This window comes from Musca autumnalis, unplaced genomic scaffold (assembly GCF_047663935.1).
Source record: "Musca autumnalis isolate F117 unplaced genomic scaffold, ASM4766393v1 scaffold_1, whole genome shotgun sequence".
Taxonomy (NCBI): domain Eukaryota; kingdom Metazoa; phylum Arthropoda; class Insecta; order Diptera; family Muscidae; genus Musca; species Musca autumnalis.
The window spans coordinates 12,138,494-12,158,776 of record NW_027411644.1 but is presented as its reverse complement, the minus strand read 5'-3'; the positions used below and the strand labels follow the sequence as shown (position 1 = coordinate 12,158,776).

Here is a 20,283-nt window from a genome sequence, read left to right as displayed (position 1 = left end):
TAAAACCCAACTTTTAATTTTTGCGATTTTAATTATAATGACGAATATCACAGCTTTGGTTGGGGAAAACGTCAGTTGCTTTGTATTCTTGCATGAAACTAGGGGTTCTTAGATCGAGTTCCCCACTACTGCAATTTCATAAAATTACTCTATCTAAGAACCCCTAGTTTCATGCACGAATACAAGGCAATTTACGTTTCGGAAGTCAGCCCGTATACAAAAAATCAGGATACAGGTGAGTGCCATTAGCTGGGCAGTTAAGCAAATGCAACGGGTCGTGCGGTCCCAATCGTCATGCGGGGCATGTGTTCGGGACAGGGTTTAAAAGCCAGCATCTAAAAACATTAGCATTAGCTGTACACTTCAACTGCTACACAATATTGACACACACGGCTAAATAAGCAACCGAACGCATATTTATTTTTGTGCATTTTTGCTTATTTCGTTTTCTACGCCTACTCTTTTTTTCGTTAGGCATAATCTACAACCAAGCTAAATATTTAGCAGTCGGCTGACCATTCGTCGCAGGGAAATAGCAACAGAGAGTGTTTTTCTGCTGGGTAAAAGTCATTATTTTTACACGGGGATGTCATAGAAAGGAAGTACTTCCTTAAATATGTTTTTAAGTATAAATTTAACCACATACCGGTAGTCGTAAAAGCTAAAAAGCATATGTTCTATTTCTAGAAAAATTGAGGTGAAATTATATTCAAATTTGAATATAATTTCACCTCAATTTTTCTAGAAATAGAACATTTTTGTTTTTTTTTCGCCCACTGCTGGTTTTGAACACACGAACTTCTGATTTGTAGCCAAACACACTAGGCCACTCGTACAAACAGTTAGGATTGTTTAAACACATATATCGTCTGCTCCGTCGGAAAAGGTCGTAAGTCCCTCTCAATAAATTGTTCAGGAGGAAGAAAAAACATTCCAGCGCTTTCTATATTAAAGATTTTATTATGGTGATAAAGGCAGTATTCTTCGTTTATTTATTCCGCTTCAATGTCTGTACTTTGTTTGATAAAATACCGTCGCGTTTGGGAGATAATCGGATGTCTTTGGACTTACGTCCTTTTCCTTGTACAGTTTTGTATTTTTGTAGGGACTTACGACCTTTTCCCACAATTTAAATATTTATACTTTACAAGACAATGTGGAAAGGGTATTATAAGTTTGTTTTGTCCAATATTCGTGCAACATCGCGAATTATTCATCGTAGACCCCCTCCCCATGCCATTTTTTCATATCTTGACAAGATAAAGCGATCTAGCTATGTACGTCCGTCCATCAATTAACAATTGTAATAAAACTCACGATCGTGGAGAGGTCGGGTTCCGACCAGAAGTGTCCCCATTAGATGTTGGTTATGATCGAAAGGTGTGAAATGGACCAAACTTACAATTTTTACCCGACTTTGTAGCTATCCTGTAAATCGCAGTAATAATCCGATCGGGTCGAAATTTTAAGAATGAATTGAATTTAAGACAGAGACGAAGCTTGCAATTTAACATGGTGACGGATAATTATTAGCGGGTTTAATGGACCAAAACTTTTGGGTGAAATCTTATATATAAAAGACAATGTGTGTGTTTGTATGTTCCGCATAGACTCAAAAACGGCTGAACCGATTTGATTTCAAATAATATACAAGGAACAACCGAGGTGAAAATAGACTTTATATTTTTTGAATCTCGGAGGGGGCGAGGGCTGGCCCTATTTAAAAAAACGCTTTTTTGCAAAAGTTATGAAAGTATAGGTAAAAAAAATTTATTTGCGAGGCAACGGTTGTTGAATCTCCGACCCTAAGTACTTATTCCATGTAATTTTCAGATTATGCACAGAGATGTCCCTTGGTTGAAGTAGGCTATATATTTTGTTGAATTTCGGAGGAGCGGGTTACACCTGTGCCCTATTTTTTAAATGCGCTATATATAAACTTACGAACGATTCCGTTTCCCCAATCCTGGGTACATATTTTAGCAATAAGACCCGACCACTCCCACTTTCTTAAATATGCTACAAATCAATAGAAATAGCAGATGTTATGCATAACGAAGCTTTGGTCTTATTGGAAAGCAAGTGTTTAGATTTGAAGGCAACATATCGATAGCTATAGTTTCATCAGGTATATAAGCTACATTATAGGTGGACACAGTCGGCATGCCTCAAGTCATCAGTTATTTGGCGGTATGTTAAAATTGCATATCGACACCAACATTTCTGAAGAGTTTTATACATTCCACCATAATATGGAGGGTATATTTAAATTTGTCATTCAGTTTGTAACATATCGATATACTCAGCGAAGACCCTATTAAGTATATATATTCTTTATCAGAGTAAAATTCTATGTCGGTATAACCATGACCGTCTGTCCGTATTTTGAAATTAAGATACAGCTCCCAATTTTTAAGATAGATCTTCGTGATTTGGTATACAAGTTTCTATTATTCTAGGATGTTTGGTATTGGAAAGGGTGTATATCGGTCCACGTTTTGAAATGGCCCCCATAGAGCGGTACCTCCTGATGTTTGGTATTTTCAAGATTTTAGCTTCATTATCCCATCAAAATGACTGAAATTTGGTATTTAGTTTTCGTTGGGGGTATACAACTTTCCCCTTAAATGTTGTTTGTATTGGTACACGCCTTCATATAGCCCCCATAGAACGGTATTCCCGATTTCCAGTATTTTTAAAGTGTGACTTCAATATTCCTCCGAAATGGCTGAAATTTAGTAGTTATTCTTCGTTTGGGGTATAAAACTTTCTCCCATAAATTTGTCTATATAGGTCCACGCCTTCATATAGCCCCATATAACGGTGCCTCCCGAATTTCGGTATATTGAATGTTAGCCACATTATTTTACTGAAATTGCGGTTTAGGAAGTTTATCATCAGAGCTTTCAGAATCACTGTGAAAACCATAGGGAACCAGACCCATGACACCATCGTCTAATTCCATTCCCAATTCATCGTACTCTTTGTTAGCAAAAACCATGATGTCTTCTTACTTTAATAATATTTCAATCAATTATTTTTTTAGAATCATTTAATAATATAAACATTGCATTTACCCGTCCATTAGAAGGTTTACTTTATTGAATTCAGAATACAAACTAATCCCGTTATATGAATAAATGTCCCTAGAGTAACCACAAATTACCAGTTGATAAAGTTAAGTAAGATATACGACAGTAAAAACAGTAAAAATTTTGATTTTTTCAAAAATGTTTCAATATATGAGGCATTTGAACACATACAGCATCCTAATTTGTATCAATAAAAAGGCCAGAAGTCCATCTTTCATAATCAGTTCGCTTATAGGGGAAAAAAGATTTCAAATGTAAATTTTCGTTTCAATATAGAAATTATCACATTTTTGTTCAAAAGTTTGGTCCACAGGCTCCGCCAAATATCATCCCATTATCATCCAAAGGTGTAGGCTAGTTCTTTACATTGTACCCCAACCATGGATGACGCTAAACATTGTATCTGAACTACATTAGCTGTGGTATTCTTTTAAAGTATACATTTTCCTGTGGACTTATGACCTTTTCGTACTCAAATTTGTACGTTTTGTGGACTTACGACCTTTTCCGACAAGGGCAAAACGTATAGAAAAACGCGACATACATACTACCATTTTTTTTTTTTGTATCATACGACGTGTTTCGACTTGTACTATCATCCTGTAACAAAAACGCGATTTTCAAAAAAGTGGACTTACGACTTTTTCCGACGGAGCAGACGATATGTATTTATGCATAGCAACTGTCACTTTCCCTCGCCCATACGTAATTTTTTGCTTAATAAAAGTTGAAAATAGTCTTCGTCATATTATATCCAAACGTGTCACACAAAATTCCGGATAAGTTCACTTTAGGACCTGCACTCGAATCACTTTGATTTTTGTTGACGCGACTTGCATGCGCTACCTAAATTGCGACGGTAAAAGTTTTTTCAGGGGCAAGTCCATTTTTTTGGGGAAAACAGCCCAAAAGGTGTAAAAAAACCCCTATGTGACCTTATGTGGCGGTCGGAGAGCACGATAACTTCCGAACTGTTCAACGGATTTGGTCCAACATTTGGTCTTCGTCATATTATATCCAAACTTAGTTTCATGGGGCAATACCGGTCCACAACTTCCTGTACTTCTCCCCAATATTTAAAAAATGTCACTAAAATGATAGGACGATATCAGTTGAGTGGTGCAACCAATTTGGTCCAAACTTTGGATCTCCTAATATTTTGTCAAAATTTAGTTTAACTTCTAAAATGGCCCATTTCGGTCCTTCCTAAGGATACCTCCCCCAGAAAAGTTCAACATTTATGTCTTAGTGCAGTTAATTCCTAATCCACATTTTTGTCGGCAATTTCAAATGTCCAAAAAGGGCCACAAAATTCTGAAGAGACCTTAAATACCTTCGATCTGTTCGTAGGTGAATGTTTAACTTCACATTGGCTGAGGGTATACATCTGTCGGCAAAGCCGACTGACACTTTTTTACTTGTTTTTGACTACAATCAGTATTTTATTTATTTCGTACTTCCATTGAAATAATAAAATACTTAAATTATTTGAATTAACGGAAAAATGTATTACCAAGTGACAATGGGAGGCACTAACCAACAGCAAAAAAACATCGGTTACCCTGGCGGCAATTACCAGAACTACCAAACGTCATCGCACAATCAGTTGTGTTGCTGTGCTGGCCTGCCGCCAACAGGTATAAAAGGAGGCGGCAAACAGACACTCGGGACAGTCATCTGTAGAGTTGGGAAATTTAGTTATCGGAGCGGATCGATTTTTCTAGTTCCTTTTCCCAAAAGGAACTAGTTCCTTAATATAGTTTCATAGTTCCATCGTTCCTTTCATTCCAAATAGTTCCGAGACCAAAATGGTTCAACGAATTTTTCTCTTTCATCGTTCTTTTCGTTCCAAATATTTCCGAGACCGAAATAGTTCAATGAACCTTTCTCTTTCGTCGCTCTTTTTGTTTCCTTTGTTCCAAATAGTTCCGAGACCGAAATGTTTTCATGGTTTGGTGGATGAATTGACATAAAAATAAATAAATTGCAGCGAACAAACAGCAACAACCTAAGATCGACGTAGGCGTTAAATTGAAGGAACCAGAAAAACGAAAGGAACTATATGAACTAAAGGAACTATATAAACGCAAGAGCTGGATATATTTCCAATAGTTCCTTGGAACTAGTTCGTTCCGGAACTACACAACTCTAGTCATCTGTTGATGGCTGTTGCGTCATGTGGGGGATTGCCATACCCGTGGCCAACGTGGACGTAGTGTAGCATTAGTCTGTTGAGTGGGGGATTGCCATGCCCTCAGCGAAACAAAAATTAGTTTGTGTTATATGCCGTGCCCTTGGTGGAACGTGAGTGTGTGTTTAGAGTCAGGAGGGGATTGCCGTGCCCCTGGCTGTAGACATATTTGTGTATGTGTTTGGAGTCAAGTGGGGGATTACCGTGCCCTCACCGACAGAATGCGGCACCTCTTTACTCACGAGCAAGCAAAGAGAGCTTCTCTCTCCACTCACTAATTGAAAAACCATGCACTGACAACAGTGTTTGCTCAAATTGTTGTTGTTGTGTGCCGCATTCTGGTTTAGAGTCAGGAGGGGGATTGCCGTCCCCTGGCTTTGGACATATTTGTGTATTGTGTGTGCGTTTAGAGTCAGGTGGTGGATTGCCTGCCCCTGACTTTAGACCTATTTGTGTAGTGTGTGTATTTGAAGTCAAGTGGGGGATTGTCGTGCCCTTGGCTTCCGACATATACACAACTGTGGTTCCAGGTCAATGTTCTCTGGCTTCTGCTCTGCCGAAGCGGTCGCCAACTATTCTGCCATCAACATTCATCGGGCCGCTCCGTGTCAAATATCCTGCCATCAACATTCATCGGGCCGCTACCGTGCCCAAGCCGTCGCAAACTATTTTACCGTCAGCAATCATCGGGCCGCTACCGAGCCAAAGCTTAGCAGCGCTAATCTGCCATCAACCCCCATCGGTGCAAACCTCTGCCAACTATTCATCGTCATAATAATGCTCAATACAGTGTTGTGTAAAGTATATTTTTTAATAATAAATGAAGGATTGTTTATAGCGTTTCAAAGAAAAATTAACTGTGTGTCTTTCCTCTCTCTCTTATGCCCTATAACAAATAAATTCTTGTGACCCACTCAACCTACCCCAGCTTCAAAGTCAAATTAGGTCGTCACACTGGCCGAAATATCATCGGCTCAAATGATGGAAATAATGGAAGTACAGAGACCAATGATTCAATATGTTTCTCGATTGCCTTTGTTTCTTCTTCATCTTCGGCTAGCCTGCAGTAGTCGACAATTTTAGTTCCTCCCCATTTGTCCAGATTCATAAAATTCTGCAACATGGACTGACAGCGTGGTTGACTTCCGAAACGTCAGTTGCTTTTTATTCGTGCATGAAACTAGGGGTTCTTACATCGAGTTCCCCACTACTGCAATTTCATAAAATTACTCTATCTAAGAACCCCTTGTTTCATGCACGAATACAAAGCAACTGACGTTTCGGAAGTCAGCCCGTATATAAAGAATCAGGAGACCGGTGAGTGACATTAAGTGGGCACTTAAGCAAATGCAAAGGGTCGTGCGGTCCCAATCCTCATGCGGGACATGTGTTCGGGATAATGTCACTAATTCGGTCCCCATATGAATTGAGGCCTCTCGTATTTACATTGGCTGCTGGCGTTTTTTAGCTGCGATGGATGAGGGTGATCCCCGACTACAGCATTTGAACTGTAGCTTTATACTGAATGCGCAATTGCATAAGTGTGAATGCTATTCAGTCCTGTCCTGATAGGCTCGTTGATCCAGAGATTATCGCTGGTTTTGAACACAGCACCAGTCTGTCCAACACAGACATATCTCGCTTGAGCCTGTCTCTAATGACCCGTACATGGAGTGTATGGGGGTAGCAGTCAGGTGTGGAACTGTCGAGATAGAGTTGCTGAACGTATACATCCCGCCGAGAAATAGCTGTATCTCAGATTACGTGCCTAACATTAGCCCGCTTTTGGAAGGTCATAATCGTCTGGTCCTGGGGGACTTTAATGCGCATCATGAGATGTGGCATTCGGCCATCGGAAACGACCAGAGTGGTACAGCGCTGGCTGAGCAGATTGACAGCTCTACCTACCAGAATTAGAGGAGAGCGTCACAGCTCCCCAGACATAACCATCGTGTCACCTGTCTGATAAATGACGTTACCTGGCAACCCGTCATTTCCATTGGATCAGACCATCTCCCCATAATTGTCTCCATTAGCAGACCACCCGATTTCATTACCTCTGAACGCCGCACATTCGTCAATCATAAGAAAGCTGATTGGCCGGGTTTCAGAGAGTTCATCAATCACCGCTTCAGAGACCTGCCCAATCCTTCTGATGTTCGGGTAGCGGAAAGGACGTTCCGAGACATTATCACTGCTGCAGCCGCTCGCCATATCCCTGCTGGTCGAATACCCAAAGTAAGACCACACTTCACAGCAGAGGCGACGGGATTAGCAAATGAGCGTGATGAGCTTCGCCGAACCAACCCCAATGACCCCAGAGACAGGGAACTGACACTGGAAGTTAACAGGCTGGTCGGCGAGCATAAGCGGAACAAGTGGTTAAATCATCTGAAGAGTTGCAACATTGGAGCCGGTATAGGTGAATTGTGGGCAACGGTTAAGTCACTCTCGAACCCTGGAAGAAGGGAAGATAGGACCTCAGTGACGTTTGGCGACGTTACGTTGACTGACCCGAAGAGGTGCGCAAGTTATTTCAATCGACAGTTTGTTGAGCACCACGAGAGTGACAGGGCGAAGAGAAGAGTTTTAAGTCGCATCAGATCTCTTCCTGCTGAGGAGGAACCACCACAGTTTAAAATGATGATGTTGCCAATGCCATCAGGAACACTAAATCATCCAAAGCGTTGGAACCTGATGGAGTCTCCATGGTAATGCTGAAGCAGTTGGATGAGCCGGGAGTGGAGTATCTCACTAAAGTTATCAACTTGTCGCTATCTACCCTCATTGTTCCCGTAGTCTGGAAAATGGGCAGGGTGGTCCCACTACGGAAGCCTGGCAAGGATGCCAGCAAAAGTGAATCGTAGCAAAGACCCTTCAGGCCTTAGTCCTCACCAGTATCAGAACAGCTATCAAGTTACCGATCACCAGCATGGATTCCGTAAGCAGCACAGCACGACTCAACCAGATACTGCCGTGCGATAGAACAGTGATGGTGGCGCTTGACTTATCAAAAGCCTTTGATACAGTCAGGCACTCCACGCTGTTTGAGGACATTGAGCAGACAACCCTCCGGCCAAGCTTGAAACGTTGGGTAGTCAATTATATGTGTGGACGCCAGTCATACGTGGAATTCAGGAACAAGAAGTCTAAACCCCGTAGAGTGAAACAGGGAGTTCCCCAAGGTGGGGTGATATCTCCGGAACTGTTGAACCTCTACATCTCCTGTATTCCGCCCCCTCCAGGCGGCATCGAGATCGTAATGTATGCGGATGATTGCACGATCCTGGCGTCGGGTACCTATCTTGATGACATCTGTGAAAGACTGAACAACTATTTAACCGATTTTACCACCTTTTTCCATTCGAGGAATATGCAGATTTCCGCCACAAAATCAACAGCCACTCTGTTCTCCACATGGACAGCCCAGTTTGGAAGAGAATTGAATGTCGTGGTCGACGGTAGCAGAATTCCGACCACAAACTGCCCCAAAATTTTAGTGGTCACATTCGACACTACTTTCACGTCGTGCGCGCACGCCACAGCTATCTGCGACAAACTGAAAAGTAGGAACAAGGTCCTCAAGTCCCTATCCGGCAGCACTTGGGGTGCAGATAAAGAAACCTTGTTGACCACATATAACGCGATAGGTCGGTCTGTGGTAAGCTATGCGGCGCCAGTCTGGTTCCCGAGATTATGTGATACGAATTGGAAAAAGATTCAAACTTGCCAGAATGCCGCCCTGAGAACAGCAGCAGGATGCCTCCCCGAATCTTCAGTGGACCATCTACCTGAGGAGGCAAAGATTCTTCCAGTAAAGCAACACAATGAAATGCTTTCGTTGCAGTACATGCTCTAGAGGCAGAGGTCCAATAATACAGGAGAGAACCCCTCGATCAACAAGCGTATCAAGCAGGTTTAAATAGTATTCACACGGATGCAGTTGCCAAGGCCTTAAGCAATTATAGTGTGAATAAAGTCCTTGAAATACATCCCCGATCTATTGCAGCTGAGGAGCGTCAGCTGCCACGGCAAACTAGAGTAGTTTTGGCTCAACTACGCTCGGGATATTGCAGTAGCCTAAATTTTTATTGGGCGGAAATCGACCGCGCCGTGCAAGACATCTGCCCAGTATGTGGCATGGGCCCGCACGACACAAAACACCTTTTCAACTGCCCAGCCAAACCTACTCATCTAACTCCAGTGGATCTGTGGTTACATCACATCGAAGCAGCCACTTTCCTGGAACTGGAGATAGACCCAGAGCCAGATTGAACAGAAGAACGAACATACAAACATAATAACAAACACTGTTACAACAACAACAACGGTGAGCTTTGAACACACAGCCCTAGGATTTGTAGTCGAACACGCTATCTCTGTGCCACGGTACTCATTACTTAGTAAGTAGTAAGTAAGGTAGTAATTAGTTATGTGTAAACCATTATATATGTACTGCCTGATAATGTGCTCATTACACACTCATTACTCTGTAATGCATGAAGTAATGACATGTGCTTACCAAATTTTTGCTGGGTAGGGTTATTCTATTAATTGCCGGTGGATATAACACGCGCACCGCTTCGGTGCTGACATTGTCACGCCGTTGAAATAACAACCGTTTTATCATTCATCTTTCCCTGATTCGAAAGTGATCCTGTATAAATGTCGCATTGCTTCAGGTGGTGTAATCGCCTACTTGCTTGTTGACTTCAAGAGTATGTTCCCTAATCCTTGGGTCTTCAGGGTTCGTATGGCGAAACTCATAACATAATTTGGTCTAATTTCCGATATTCGCACACCAGGTATGTAACAAGCGGCTGATGATGTCCGGAAAATTGTTTCAGCTATCCGGCGATAGAGAATAAACAGATCTCTGAAGTGATGATTGATACATAAATCTGAACGCTTGCCAATCAGCTTTTCCATAGTTCATGGTGGCCAGAGGTTATGTAATCGGTCTGTAAACATAGACGATGATAGGGAGATGGTCTGAGCCAAGAGAAATTACAGGTTGAGAGGACACGTCATTTATCAGACCGGTGTCACAGCGTTAATGTATGGCCAAAGCTCATGATGAGCATTAAAATCGCCTAGCACCAGACGGTTATTATCTTCCAAAAGCGAATTTATATTAGGCATATAATGCAGGGCACATCTATTCCTTGGCGGTATAATATACATACACAAATTTAAATGCTCTAAGGCCGCCTGGCTATCCTATTGTATTTCATTTCTGCAGCATTTTTGATTGCTAAGATTTCGGCTTGAAAGACACCACACTTTTCACAGGTTAAGGGTATTGCTGTAGAATCTACAGTGTAGATGCCTGCTCGCAGCCTATATTGGGAACAGTATCATAAATTTAGCTTCTTCAGGCGAAGTGCACTCTCAGATGTCAATTTCTGCACTACTGCATCTCTACTGGTGGAGATCCATTAACACATTTAGGAAAGGATGTGGAAAGCTCTTCGTTGCACCAGTGATTATAATTGATGCCTCCCTTTAGACGCTGTTAATTTAAGATTGATTTAAAAGTGTAATTCCTTTTCTGACAACTCAAATAATTTTTCTATGGATCTTGAGCGATTATTTGAAAACGGGTTCCAATACACATCCACTGTGACACACTTTAAGTGGATTTAAAATTGCCATTGAAGTTATCTTTCTGTCGTCAAAGGAACCGATTTGGATCTGGTTTTCGTGAACCTTTGACATGTAAAGTCTTCACGTCTAATAATTGAGTATAAAAATTCAATTCAGAAATGACACCATATTTGTTTACTACAACTTAAATGATAAACATTAAAACTAAAAATATATTAAATAATTAATGTTAATATTTACAAATTTGCGAATTTCAAATGTTTTTCAACACATATTTACAGTAACCAATTTCATTTCATTGAAAATTCGCATTAAATATTGAAAAAATAATAAATAAATCAAAGTAACCTTTGTTGAGTTCATCAGTTGATTCCAATGACGTTCTCTAATTGCAGGATTTTGTAGTTCACCCACAGCTCTCAGTGATGTTAACATATTCTTTACGGTCGCTTCCAGATTGATGAAAGTATCCCATGTGCGCATTTCCTTGTCCAGGAGACGTATATCTTTGGCAAATTTCTTACACTCGATGTCCATGTTTTCAACGTCCACCTTGCGCCAGGGTGTTGTCTTCCAATCTTCAATGCAGGTTTGGACTATGAAAACATAATCCCACAATTGCTAAATATTTATAAGGTAAGAAGTATGGAAATATGTATTATAAAAAACCGTTATATGGCAGAAAAAGGGCAGCATGCAATACTTGAGCCTTCTTTTATGACAAAATTCAAAAACTTGGCTTTCAAAAATGCAAAGCAAAAACCCATTAAAGGACCCTTAGATATCTCAAAAAACAAATCTCCACAAAATGTCCATTTACATTTTAGGGCACAAATAAAACCCCCCAACTTACCTTCAGCATACGCAATTCCTTGCGACATTGTTTCAATAGCTTAAATTCCGGTATATTAACCTCAAACAGACCACCTGACTCTTGGATTTCAGCCATTTCACATTCCAGGCGATACATGTCATCATTGATGCGATCACATAACTGATACGGCTGGGCACAATCATAGCGAAAGAAGTCGTAGTGTTTGAAGGTATCACGAAACTGCAGCATATAAATTTCAAAGGCGGCCACCTTATTGCGAATGCTTACCACTTCGGTGGCTTGTAGCGGTGATACTTGCTGCTTAACCGTACTGGCAATTTTCTTGGTATTGGCCCATTGTTCGGGTAATTCTTGTAGCAGAACATTCACCTCTTCCGGTATATCCATGTCGTAATATTTCAGCAGCTGTATGGTCTCCTGCATTGGTTCGAACATTTCATCTGTCTTTACGGCACGTTCTTTCACCTGCATCAGGTAAGCCATAATGCTAACCAAACCCTCGTAATCGCCCTCTTTGACCGTCTGCAACAGACCTTCATCCGCTTTGCGAATAAAATTACTCAAATCCATTAGATTTGAGGTCACTGTCGTGACCAGATGAGTCTTGAACATGTTGCCCCACTTGCACACAGTATTCAGCAAAGCCTGTCTGAAGGGACGCACATCGACTTGAAACCAGGAGCTGAATACTTGAAAGGGTGCAATATCTTCAATTTCATTGTAGAGACTTTCGTAGTTGTCGATTTGTTCGCGAAAGGCCTCGATGGTGGGTGGACTAGGCTTGGGAGCTGCCGGATCATTCAGCATGACCAATTCGATCTCATCGGCATCGAGTATGCGACCATACTCCAAAAAATATTCCATACACTCATGGCGATCGTCCAACCACAAATACGAATATCTTTCGAATTGCCGACAAAACATGGCCGCCTCCTCCATTACCAAGTCCACACCATTCAAAATTTCCCTACGCATATCGATGATGTCCTGATTGGCCTTGATCATATCGCCGTAATTTTCTTTGACATTTTTCTTTAGCCGCTTCACCAGGGTGCCCATTTTCAAAATGTCACGCACCAATTCGATTAGCATGTTATTGAAACCCATACTGTCGGCGGGATTCAAAGAGGGTACAAATACCATATTTGGTTCAACCAACTCAAGGCGGGCCTCAAAGAGCGGTGCGTAATTATTTTCCGGATCCATATTTTCCACAATATAACCAACGCTCACGCCCACGGTTTTCAACAAATACTCATAGACAATGTTATCGACAAAGTCTACATAGTTCAGCCACATTTCATCCGTCTGCTTATCCTGCATATCAAATTGTATCATATTATCGTGTAACAGCTGATGAATTTTTTCTGAGGCTTCTTGAATTTCAGCATAACGTTTGCCGGTACGATCTGGACGTTCGTCAATACACAGCACAGAATCTTTTTTGCCATCACGTCGTTCGAACAACGGTTGTCTCACCCACACAGACATAATGTCACGAATTTGTTTGAGATTTCCCTGCGTGTGATCCATGCGATTTTGAAGAGCGGCAACAGGTTGTCGCAGCTTATTGAGATAGGTGAGAATGTCTAAAAAAGGTTGCAATAGGGAGAAATTTTAAATAATTTATTAAAAAATTCAATTAAAATAAATTTGGCGCCCAACGTTTAGAGCTTATATTATAAGTATTTGATAATGACACAGCAGCGAACTTTGAACTTTTAATGCAAATACCAGCAGAAATGATCTTTAATTGTTTTTAGGTAATTTTGTTGTAAACTAATTTCAGAATCGCTCTTCTGGTCATCAACTTTAGTAAAGAGAAGTGGACTTCAAAGTACACATTTGGCGCCCAATGTTTTCATTATTCGAATTTAATTCTATTGACTTGTTGATTATATATTTGGGTTATTTTTAATATTTCGAGAGACCATTTTCATTGCAGTGATTAAAAACGAATCCTGCAAACCCTCAAATCCCCTGAAATCGGCCAAATTTCCATATTGAAGTTATCTCAAAATCTGATCCGACCTTGGTTCTCATCATCCACCGTCTTGCATTATTTATTTAAATCCCATGCAACAAAAAGATTTCCTTTATACTCACCTTCCGAATTCCACACTAACTCATTTATGCCAACTTCTACCAAATCATCAATTTGACGAATTTCTTTCTCAATCATTTTCAATTCCACCGTCGAACTATTCTCTTGAATGGCATTGTACCAGTCAATGGTTTTCTCCAAATTCAATGTATACGTGCGGAAGACATCACCTTTATCAGCGAAATCTAAAGCGACCTGTGGTACACCTTCAACTTCCATTTGTTTAAGGTAATGTACCTCACGAAGTATGCAGAATAGTTCAGCACTAAAATTGAGTATTAGCAGATTTGTAGTGGGATCACGTTTGATCAGCGATTTGTCCAAATTAGTTTCGATTTGTTCATTTAGTTTCTCCGTCCATTCCTCAAAGACATATGAACGGCTGGCACCGATTTTCAACAGCAGACGTTCATAACGTTTAATTATGTCCAAGGATTGTTCAGATTTGGTAATTCTAAAAGGAATAGAAGACATATCAGGATATAGGTCCTTACAGCACTAAATTATATTTACTCACTCATGTTGCAGAGCTTGAAATTGTTTCATGGGTATGGTTATCCTTCGCTCCAATTGACCACACCAGCGTATAAACGCTGCCGCAGGTGGACAATTATATTCTGGATAGAGTGTCAAATTATCATAACGCATAAACATTTGTTTGTCATAGATATCTTCACACACTGTCAATTCTTCATCCAGCATGCGCACAATTTCGGTATATTTCTGGGTAAACTGTTCCTTGATTTTGGGTCTCTCCAATACACTTCCAACAATGTTTATAAGCTAATATACAAGAGAGAGAGAGAGAATCGAGATTAGTCGAGCTTAAAGTCAGACCATCCTTGATGCTAGATATGACAGTGAAGTTGACTGAGTCAACACTAAAAGAGAATAAGCGCAATTATAAGGCTGGTCATAAGAAAAAATTGAAACCCCATGCGAAATGGTTATTGGCGCCCAACATAGAATTTTAACTTATTAGTGACACCTTGGGTGACGTAGGGGATGAAAGATACCAAGGAAGGGTCTTGACCGACTTTAACATGGCAAAGTCCAGGATTTATCTTGGTCCCTCTCTCATCTCAAGTGGACACTGACCTCCCCGTGGTGTCACCTGGGGTAGCTGCCTTTATAACCCGTTAAAGGTAGTGAATGTGACGCATTGTATTATAGCTGCCATGATACAAAGCATGTCGGAGGTTAAAACATCTAGTCTCCAGCTTCACCCCAGTGAATGAAAGACTCACTGCAGTTCGCTTAAAAGCAAAAGTCTTCAACATCAGCTTTATTTGCGCTCATGCTCCCACTGAAAACAAGGAGGAACAGACCAATGCACAGTGTCCGATTTTCCGAAAAACCTGGCCAAAACTCTAAAAATGAATAGATTTTGACCTAACCTTTGGTCCTTATGTTTTTCCGGCCGCTGATTACATTTTTGATATTATTTAACCCTCAGGCGGTCATCTAAGGGGTCTTTTTGGTCCCTCCTCCTATAAAAAGTGATCTTATCGGAACAAAATATTCTACAAATTTGTTCGCCATCAATTTTTAATATGGGTACTAGAATACACCAAAACTCTATACCTTACCTAAACTCCAGAAATATGCAAAATTATAAACACATTTTAGGGTTAAGGGCGTACTTCATGTGAGTTTTGGCAAAATTGTCATACAAAGCATCATTTTAGAAGAATGCCGTCAAAGACAAAAATGTTCTCTGCTAAATTTCACTATAAGTTACCAAATAAAAGAAATCTCTATTTGCATTACATACCAAGAAAATATCGGTATCAATTTTGCCAAAAAACCAAGAAACTAAAATAGGGTTGCAAGCTTCCACAATTTCCACAGTTTTGGAAATATTTGAGTTAAGATCACTTGGATTCCTTGCACTTTATGTGGATAATGTCTTTGGTAACTATACTGACAAGAATGCGAGGAATATTTTTCTTAAAAAAATTAACCCTCGTGCGAGTCATAAAAGGGGTCCTTTTGGTCCCTTTTTCCACAAATCTTTAAAATCTCCTATGAAATGTGATCGGATCAGACCAAAATATTCTAGAAATTTGTTCGCCATAAAATTTTACTATAGGTCTTAGAATATGCCAAAACTCCAAATTATACCCAAACGCCAGAAAGTGACCCTATACTATATTCTGAATGAAAGAAAATCTGTACATACCTGCAAGACAAAATATTACATAAAAACAAAAAGTGCAAATATGTGCAGGATGTTTCGATGGAAATTGGTAAAAAACCCTTCCTTTTTTATGAAATGGTAAATTACACGGCCCAACTCGATCTTACTCACAACTATTTTCATAATATATTGTGAAAATTGATCTTGAAAAAAAATTAGCAAGTACGGACATCAATTATTAAAGAACGCACAATTCATTGGCGACACTGAACATCTTAAATACGTTTCACATACCTTTCATTACAATTACAAAAAGAAAATATTTAATAACCGTTTTTTATTTTGCATATTATCATAGATTTATAAAAAACAACTTAAATATTGAAAAGAAAAAATATTCCAAATAGGGTCACTTCGACCTGCTTTTATACCCACTTATTAAACAAGAAATGTATATATTTTTTCATAACTACACGCACTGGGATCCTATAAACAATATCTGACCCTTTTTAGTGTAAATTGATAATTTTTTTTTCGATTTTTGGCCAGGTTTTTTGGAAAATCGGACACTGTGCAATGGTACGAACGCATAGAAGAAACGTATGACTACCCTGGCCAGTGCATTAAAATCATTCTAGGCGATTTTAATGCTAAAATAGGAAAGGAGAATATCTTTGGCCCAACAGTCGCGAAATTCAGTCTCCACAGTGAAACATCTGACAATCGTATGAGGCTGATAGACTTTGCAGCTGCAAGAAACATGGTAGTTAGCAGTACCAGATTTAAGCATCTCGATATTCATAAGCGCACCTGGCTAATGACAGATCAAAGAACAAGAAATCAAATTGATCACGTTGTGATAGATGGAAGATATGCATCAAGCGTGTCCGAGGTGCAAACATAGACTCAGACCACTACCTTGTTGCAGCAAAGGTACGTACCAGATTAAACGTAGCAAACAATGTGCAAACAGACACAACACGAAAGTTAGACATCGGAAAGCTGCAAACACAACAGATAGCCACAGCATATTCCACTCAACTAGCCCAATTGCTTAATGAAAGCACTCCTCGTCCCGATAACATATCAGCACAATGGCAAAATATTGCCCACTCCATGCAAACAGCCGCAAAATCCATACTTGGATACCAGGGAACTCCACCAAGGAATTCATGGTATGACCAGGAGTGTCGTGCTGCTACCGAAGAGAAAAATGCGACATATAAGGCTAATGGAAAGGCGGGGGTGTGAAAAAATCGAGATGTACAGGAGACAGAATGAAGTCCAACAATTCTACCAAAGAGTGAATCTTCAAACTGATGGCTTTGGAACTGGCACATCCTCCTGTAGAGACCAGCAAGGTAATCTGGTAACTGATACAGATAGTGTGCTAAGGATTTTTCCAAACTGTTGGTATCCAATAGTAGCGAAGTCGACGAAGATACCACAGATCCAATCCCAGAAGATGGTATTGAATATATACCACCCGGCAAAGATGAGGTAAAGACAGCAACAAACCGGCTGAAGAATAATAAGGGTGCAGGAGCTGATGGCCTAAAAGCCGAGCTGTTTAAAACCGGAGGAGACACGCTGATAGGGTGTATGCATCAGCTAGTTAGCTCCATCTGGCAGGAAGAACGCGTAACCGACGATTGGAACCTGAGCATCCTGTGTCCCGTCCATAAGAAAGGAGATAAGGCTTTATGATCCAACTATAGGGGCATAAGTCTTCCCTTCGGCCAAGTCCAATTCGGCTTTAGATCTGGCAAATCCATCATTGACCAGATATTTACCCTGCGGCAAATTCTGGAGAAGACCCAAGAGATGCAGATCGACACCTACAACCTTTTTGTTGATTATAAATAGACAGCGGAATTTTATGCAACCCCTATTTTTGGTCCAATTCTTGTCAAATTTTGAGACTGGACATATTTTTGGCTTCTGATTACATTGCAATCGAAACATATGACATATGCAAAATTATGCAAAATGCATAAATTTTTGCATATGCAAAATTTATGCATTTTACATATATTCTTATGCAACAAATATTTCAATAATAGGTACAAAAATGTTTGTGTGTACAATTCTCTTCAGACAAGTCAATAAAATAGAGAAATGTATAACCACAGCCACAACCTTCAAAATACAGCAAATCGGGAGGTATCGCTCTATGGGGGCTACCTGAAGGCCTGAACCTAAACCGACAAATTTTAGGTAGAAAGTTGTTTAACCCCAAGGAAGACTTAATACCAAATGTAAGCCATTTCGGAGGGATATTGAGGTCACAACCTTCAAAATTCCGAAAATCGGGAGGTACCGTTCTATGGGGGCTATATGAAGCCCAAATCGAAGACAAAATGCAAAATTTCAGTCATTTCGGTGGGATATTGAGGCCACAACCTTTAAAATACCTAAAATCGGTATATGAAGACGTTGACCCATACCGATAAATTTCAGGTGGAAAGTTTTATACCCCTAACGAAGACTTAATACCAAATTTCAGCAATTTCGGAGGGATATTGAGGGCAAAACTTTCAAAATACCAGAAATCCGAAGACAAAATGCCAAATTTCAGTCATTTCGGAGGGATATTGAGGCCACATCCTCCAAAATACCGAAAATCGGGAGGTACCATTCTATGGGGGCTATATGAAGACGTGGACCTATATCGAGAAATTTCAAGTGGAAAGTTTTATACCCCCAAGGAAGACTTAATACCAAATGGCAGCCATTTCGGAGGGATATTGAGGCCACAGCCTTCAAAATACCGAAAATCGGGAGGTCTCATTCTATGGGGGCTATATGAAGACGTGGACCTATGCCGACAAATTTCAGGTGGAGTGTTTTATACGAAGACTAAATACCAATTTTCAGTCATTTCGGTGGGATATTGAGGCTACAACTTTCAAAATACCGAATATCGGTAGGTACCGTCTATGGGGGCTGTATGAAGATGTGGACCTATGCGGACAGATTTCAGTTGTAAAGTTGCATACCCCTAACGAAGACTTAATACCAAATTTCAGCCACTTTGGTGGGATATTTAGACCACAAATCCTTGAATATATTTTTGCATATGCTCATTTTATGCAGATATGTACAAATATGTCAAAATATGCACGATATGCAGAATATGCAAAATATGCAAAAATTTCTGGGCCTAATTCTTTTTATTTTGTAATAAAACGACCATCCTAGCCATATATGCATTTGCATAGGATTCCGCTGTCTAATTATAAAGCAGCCTTCGACAGCCCGTTACGTTTAAAGGTATTCCAAGCCATGTCTGAATTTGGTATCCCCGCAAAGCTCATTCGGCTTTGTAAAATGACTCTGACTGACACAAGATCTTCAGTTAAAATAGGAAATAACCTCTCCGATGAGTTTTGTACCAAAAGATGTTTCAGGCAAGGAGACAGACTTTCGTGTGATCTTTTCAACATCCTGCTAGAAAAGGTTATACGAGAGGCAAACGTCAAAAGAAGTGGCACAATCTACACCAATAGCTACATGTTACTTGCTTATGCTGATGACATAGACATCATGGGACGATCAGTAAAACAAGTAACCGATACCTTTATGAAGGTCGAAGGAGAATCTGCTAAATTGGGTCTAGCGGTAAACGGCGAGAAGACCAAGTTGATGGTGTCGACGCGCAATGCGTCCATTGGGATCAGACCAACTGTTAAAGTTGGTTTCTATAATTTTGAGGTAGTAAAGGACTTCGTATACCTCGGCACCGCCGAAAACACAACAAACGACATCAGTTGTGAAATAAAAAGAAGAATTGTATTGGCCAACATATGCTACTTTGGCTTAAGTAAGCAGTTTAAAAAAAAGCCACAACTCGTCAAACAAAAATAAGGCTTTACAAAACACTGATACTACAATTGCTGATGTATGGTTCCGAAGCCTGGGTACTTGCGCAAGCAGATAAGGCAGTGTTTGGCGTGTTTGAGAGAAAAATTCTTCGAAAGATCCACGGACAAATCTGCGTTGACGGTGAATATCGACGTCGTATGAACCACTGTATCTGCTATACAACGACATCAATATAGTTAAACTTATCGAGATGCAGCGATTGCGTTGGCTAGGCCATATACTAAGAATGAGTGATGATGAACCCGCTAAAAAGGCGTATAAATTCGAGCCACATGGCGGTGCACGCAGAATTGGCATGCCAAAGAATAGTTGGCGCAAACAATTGGATGAAGAGATGACAAGGCGCGGTATTCCAGAAAAAAAACATTGTTCCACAACATCCCATACGGGACAAGGGAGACTTCTCTCATTCCAGAAAGCGAAGCACTA

At 40.3% G+C, this 20,283-nt stretch overlaps 1 protein-coding gene across 3 annotated transcripts in view; it reads right to left on the bottom strand.

Moving 5' to 3' along the window:
• Dhc93AB (Dynein heavy chain at 93AB) overlaps positions 1-20,283 on the bottom strand; it is an 80,119-nt gene that overhangs the window by 44,725 nt on the left and 15,111 nt on the right. For all 3 annotated transcript variants that reach the window (XM_073966627.1, XM_073966646.1, XM_073966637.1), the window contains exons 6-9: positions 14,347-14,612; positions 13,832-14,283; positions 11,744-13,314; positions 11,239-11,511 (exon numbers count right to left, since the gene is read on the bottom strand). In XM_073966627.1, coding sequence (XP_073822728.1) covers positions 11,239-11,511; positions 11,744-13,314; positions 13,832-14,283; positions 14,347-14,612 — 2,562 coding nt within the window. The remainder of the gene's footprint in view (positions 1-11,238; positions 11,512-11,743; positions 13,315-13,831; positions 14,284-14,346; positions 14,613-20,283) is intronic.